Raw genomic sequence first — 6000 nt, 5'->3', positions numbered from 1 at the left:
TTGTGCTTATTAAGGAAGTTTAGAACTCTTACATTGATGATACTACAGAAAACCTTCCCCAGGTTACTGTTCACACAAATGCCTCTGTAATTGTTAGGGTCAAATTTGTCTCCGTTCTTAAAGATTGGGGTTATGAGTCCTTGATTCCAGATGTCAGGGAAATAACCTACACTCAGGATCAAATTAAACAGTTTTAATATAGCCAATTTTGCACTAGTGAGTTTGAGCATCTCATTTAGGATGCCATCAGGTCCGCATGCTTTTTTAAATTTGAGAGCCTGAAGTTTCTTATAGAGCTCCTGGTCAGTAATTGGGGAGTCCAATGGGTTTTGATTGTCCTTTATAGCTTTTTCTAATCCATTCAACTTCTCATGGATTTGGCGTTGTTCTGTGTTTGTGTCAATTTGAACGGTGTTGTAGAGTGTTTTGAAATGGGTTGTCCATATGTCACCATTTTGTATCGCTAATTCCTCTTGTTTAGATTTTTTTAGTTTTTTCCAATTTTGCCAAAAGTTGTTTGTGTTTATGGACTCCTCAATTAGTGTCAGCTGCTTGCTGTTGTACTGTGCTTTTTTGGTTCTGAGTGTACGTTTATAGAGTTTTAAAGTCTCACAGTAATGAAGGCGTAATTCACCATTATCTGAGTCTGTGCTTTTGGTTGGATAGTGTTCTAAGTTTTTTCCTTATAATTTTACAATCTGCATCAAACCAGTTGTCATCTGTGATTTGTTTAGTTTTTTATCAATTTCAATTGTGCTTCTTTTGCCGTTTGCCTGAATATATAGTTGATGTTTCGTACTGCTAGATTGATGCCTTCTTTACTGTGAGTGAATGTGGTATCCAGAAAGTTATCTAAGAGTGTTTGGATATTTTGGTTCCAGGTTGCTTTCTGGTATTCTTCTGTGCTGTTTTGGGCCCATCTGTATGAATTTCTAATATTGTACAGCTTACTGGGCTGTGAATGTGTGGTTGTTTCCATGTCTGTTCTTTTGAGGAACAACGTAATTTGGCTGTGATCAGACAGAGGTGTTAGTGGCTTGACAGTGAATGAGCTGAGAGAGAAAGGGTCCATGTCTGTGATCATATAGTCTACTGTACTGTGGCCAAGAGGTGAGCAGTAGGTGAATCTCCCCAAAGAGTCCCCCCGTAACCTACCATTGACAAAGTACAGACCCAGGCTTCTACAGAGCTGCAAAAGATCCCTTCCGTTTTTGTTGACGGTGCTGTCACTGTTGTTTCTATGGGGGAGATTAAGACAGTTAGAAACAGTATGGCCTGTAATAAAGCTGTCCCCTCGTGTGCTCGTTAGATCAGGTAGTGTTCCTGTGCGTGCATTTGTGTCCCCACAGACGAGCACATTTCCCTGGGCCTGGAAATGGCACGTCTCTTCCTCAAGGGTGGGGAAGATCTCCTCTGAGTAATATGGGGATTCTGAGGGGGGGGATATATATTGCACAAAGGAACACATCTTTTTCTGTCAGTACAAGTTCTTTTTTTAGTTTTAACCAAATGTGGTATTTGCCAATTTTGAGGGGATCAATTAGATTTTGTAATTGGGATTTGTACCAAATGATCAAACCTCCAGAGTCTCTGCCTCTATTGACAGAGCTGTGTTTCTGTGACGGCACAATGACCTCTCTGTAGCCTGTGGGACAGTGAGTGACAACGTCAGCCTTACACCATGTCTCCTGCAGAATGATGACATCAACATCTTTCAGATTGTTGTTGAACTCCAGTGCTAAACTCTTCAGACCAAAGGTTGATGAGTTTAGACCCTGAATGTTCCACATGCTAACTGATAGTGATTTCATGTTGCAAAAAGAAAGAATAGCAGTCAGAAATACAGTAACTATTAACTAATAAGTTGTTAATTCAATTCGTTCAACTCTGTTTCTCTCTCTCTCTCTGTTTCTCTCTCTCTCTCTCTCTTTCTCTCTCTCTCTCTCTCTGTTTCTCTCTTGCTCTCTCTCTCTGTTTCTCTCTTGCTCTCTCTCTCTGTTTCTCTTGCTCTCTCTCTCTCTCTCTCTCTGTTTCTCTTGCTCTCTATCTCTTTCTGTGTTTCTTGCTCTCTCTCTTTCTGTGTTTCTTGCTCTCTCTCTCTGTGTTTCTTGCTCTCTCTCTCTGTTTCGCGCCGTCTCTCGCTCTCGCGCCGTCTCTCGCTCTCGCGCCGTCTCTCTCTCGCTCTCTCGCGCCGTCTCTCTCTCTCGCTCTCTCGCGCTCTCCCTGTTTCTCTCTCTCTCTCTGTTTCTCTCTTACTCTCTTACTCTCGCTCTCTCTCGGGCGCTCGCTCTCTCTCTCTCGGGCGCTCGCTGTCTCGCTCTCTCTCTTCTCTCTCTTACACTCTTGCGGTCTCTCGCTCTGTTTCTCGCTTCTCTCTCTCTTTCTCTCTTACACTCTTGCGGTCTCTCGCTCTCTCTGTTTCTCTCTCTCTCGCTCTCTCTCTCTGTTTCTCTCTTACTCACACGCGCTCTCTCCCAAACTCTCTCTCTCTCTTGCGCTCTCTCTCTTGCGCTCTCTCTCTCTCTCACTCTGTTTCCACCTCATTTTGTGGGCAGTGTGCACACAGCCTGTCTTCTCTTGAGAGTCAGGTCTGCCTTCGGAGGCCTTTCTCAAAAGCAAGGCTATGCTCACTGACTCTGTACATAGTCAAAGATTTCAGGTAATCTGCCACTGTGTACTCTCTGTTTAGGGCCAAATAGCATTCTAGTTTGCTTTGTTTTTTTGATAATTCTTTCCAATTTGTCAAGTAATTATATGTTTTGTTTTCTCATGATTTGGTTGGGTCTATTTGTGTTGCTGTCCTGGGGCTCTGTGGGGTCTGTTTGTGAACCGAGCCCCAGGACCAGCTTGCTTAGGGGACTCTTGTCCAGGTTCATCTCTCTGTAGGTGATGGCTTTGTTATGGAAGGTTTGGGAATCACTTCCTTTTAGGTGGTTGTAGAATTTAACGTCTCTTTTCTGTATTTTGATCATTTGGGGGTATCGGCCTAATTCTCCTCTGCATGGATTATTTGGTGTTTCTGTCTCGCTCTCTCTCTCTCTCGCTCTCTCTCTCTCTCTCTCTCTCGGACTCTCTCTCGGACTCTCTCTCTCTCTCGGACTCTCTCGCTCTCTCTCTCTCTCGGACTCTGTCTCGCTCTCTCTCGGACTCTGTCTCGCTCTCTCTCTGTCTCTCTTTGTCTTTGTCTCTCTCTCTCTGGTCCCTACACAGCCCTGACAGCTAATATGTTGACTGAGCTATTTGTATTTTATTTTAGAACTAATGCCTCTCATTCGCTCTCTTTTTCCCTCTCTTTCTCATTCTTTTTTTCTCCCCTCGCAGGAGACCAAAATCGATTGTGTACGAGTGGCCACTAAAGGTAGGACTGGCGCCTGTTGGCTGAAAGAGTAATCTTACCACTGTTGATTGAAGTGTGTTTCCCCTCACACACACACACGCACACAAGGATTGTTTTGGCTCAACCACATGACTATAGTGCTGTACGCAGCTTTTCTAATCAGCTACTCATGCTTTTCAAAAATGAATGTTTGCTCTTTGGCCGCTCACCTTTCTCCCTCTGTCAGTTTAATAGTGTGATAGCTGTGTCCTATTGACAATTTCAAGCTCAAGTCACATTTAAGTAAACAACAGTAGCAAATGAGGTAAAATATTAACTTAAATGGCACTTTTTTTTAAAGAACCTAGACCTTGGAGTCAAGTAGAATTGTTTGTCTTGTTTCTAACAGAACCCCAAAATATCCACCAAAATAAATGAAGTCACTATTCCACTCTAAAGTGTGTGGTAGTTTGATATGCCGTGTATAGTGCTAATAGCCTGTAGGCCATATGACTGAGCTAGGCTAGCCAAAAGGCACGCGCTCAAACTCTCACAAACCATTACCCCCCAACATAGGAAATGTCGAACAATCGTAGAAAAGGGGAAGCATTTTCATTGGCCGCAGATGGTCAGAGTTCTCTGGCCCAGAATTCTGAAATATTTGCATATTAGCATCCAGCGGAGGTACTTACAAGCTGCGGCCTCCTCTTCTCTAGCACTACACATTAGTGTGCCGCCGATCAGCAATGTAATTGTGTACAGATGGTAGATCATCTATTTTCCTTACTACATGCCGTCTCTCTCTCACGGTGCCAAGACTGGGCTATAATGCTATATGCTAATGAGCACTAGTTCCTGTGTTGTTTCCAATCCTTTTTAGCCACAGACGCTAAGCACGTTTGTATTTAGAATCCCCTCTTGCCCATCATAGATTATGAAAGGACTGTTTTAATGCTTTTTTTTTGTTGATTTCGTTATAGTTTATGGCGTTTACAGATTTTATTGGACCTGAGCGTTGGCGCTTTAAAGTAGCATCTGCTAATAGGTTCAGCACCTCTCGGGGTACCTGCCAGTCATAGCGGTGGCAGCCAATCAGATCCCCAGAGGGGGCTGTGGTGTGGGACAAACTGCTCATACAGAAGGCCATAACCATGACAGTGAGAGAGCCTGAACTGAATACTGAGGATTTTAGTGGCTCTAGCAGAATGTTTATATTCAGTCTCATATCTCTAGAATGGCTCCCTCAGGTTTCTATGAAATTCCTGTGTTAGTTCCCTCCCTGCTGTTCACGAGCACACAACACAAACAAGTAATTAACCAAGCTTCTGGGATGATTACTAATGTATGGAAACATAACCGTTGCTTAACCAATGCCAAGCTTGTGAACTATATGTAACCTTCTATTCCTCCCTGAGAGAAGTATCTCTTTCTCTCTCCCTCCTACCGTTTCTCTGCTCTGTGTGATTAAGGATGTTTTCCTGTTTGCCTGAGTCTCTTTGCTTCAACCTTGCCCTCTTCTTCTTCTCCTTCTCCCTCAACTTCCTGCATGTTGGCCTGGAACAACTTGTTATTTTGCCTTAGCCGCCATAATCGTGACACAGCTCACCACTCCCTACATACGCATCGCCCCCGCGGCTGGCGACAACCAACTAACAGGTCAGACCACCACTACAACTTCCCAGCTCTCTCCTCGTGTGTGTGTGTGTGTGTGTGTGTGTCCGTGTGTGTGTGTGTGTGTGCCAAGATTCATGATTCATAATGTATGTCTGTTTGTGCATTCTAATGTTTTATAACATCTGTTTGTTACATTTTGTAGCGTGTCTCGTTAAGTCAAGATGTCCACTGCCATGTTTGAGAGACCGTCAAGGGTTAACTAGGTTACCAGATATCTTATTTTCCACTTTGTATTCATACCTGTCATTTGGTCAGTATTTATCCTATTCATATCTTACAGATAGTGTGACATGGGATTTGGTACCTTGAACACCTGGTTGTGTTGCAAAAACATAGAATGAGCTCATTTTCATTCAAGGCAGATGTAGGAGTTGTGAGTGGGGAAAAAAAGATCAATACAGGCCTCTGCAGCGAGCATGAAACCGAGAAGCTGCACACTCTGGCATGCACGACAAAGCCATCCTGCTCAACCTGCTGTCAGAAAATGACATTCAAATATTTACCAGGCAGGCGCGGCTTCAAAGGAACGGTGACAACTTTCCTCCTTCTGTTTATACAACAAGCCAAATGATTCTACCCAGTCACACACAGTCAGACACTGTGAAATGGAAAATGTTCTCCTGTAAAATATTTAACCATGGACGTTTTAGGCTTGTTACAGGTCACGGGGAATAAACATGATTTTTTGAGGGGAAGAAAAGGGAACGTTAGGTGGATGCAATGTCCTAAGTACACACACACACACACACACACACACACACACACACACACACACACACACACACACACCACACACACACACACACACACACAAAACATGTATGTTAAAAACTTTGGACTTGAGTACAAATTGTATTACAAATTTGCAACATAGTTTGAGACTTAAAATGTTCAATTTTCCCTTAAGTTATGAAACTAAACTAACTTCTACCAGTTAAACTCCAGTTAACATTTTCTAAAAAATGAGTCAGAAACGTCTAGTTTTAATACAACATGGACAACAACGTGTA

At 43.1% G+C, this 6000-nt stretch overlaps 1 protein-coding gene across 13 annotated transcripts in view; it reads left to right on the top strand.

Moving 5' to 3' along the window:
- Positions 1-6000, top strand: part of LOC106579657 (receptor-type tyrosine-protein phosphatase mu) — a 283633-nt gene that overhangs the window by 197037 nt on the left and 80596 nt on the right. For 6 of the 13 annotated variants that reach the window (XM_014159789.2, XM_014159785.2, XM_014159783.2 and 3 more), the window contains exons 13-14: positions 3322-3358; positions 4898-4972. In XM_014159789.2, the coding sequence (XP_014015264.1) occupies positions 3322-3358; positions 4898-4972 (112 nt within the window). Of the gene's footprint in view, positions 1-711; positions 2660-3321; positions 3359-4897; positions 4973-6000 lie in introns of those variants that run through there. The other 7 variants (XM_082965986.1, XM_014159791.2, XM_082965987.1 and 4 more) reach the window with 4 other exon arrangements.

Source organism: Salmo salar, chromosome 19, assembly GCF_965601325.2.
Source record: "Salmo salar chromosome 19, fSalSal1, whole genome shotgun sequence".
In the NCBI taxonomy this organism is placed as follows: domain Eukaryota; kingdom Metazoa; phylum Chordata; class Actinopteri; order Salmoniformes; family Salmonidae; genus Salmo; species Salmo salar.
The sequence above is the reverse complement of the archived record's forward strand: the minus strand, read 5'-3'. Positions and strand labels throughout refer to the sequence as shown.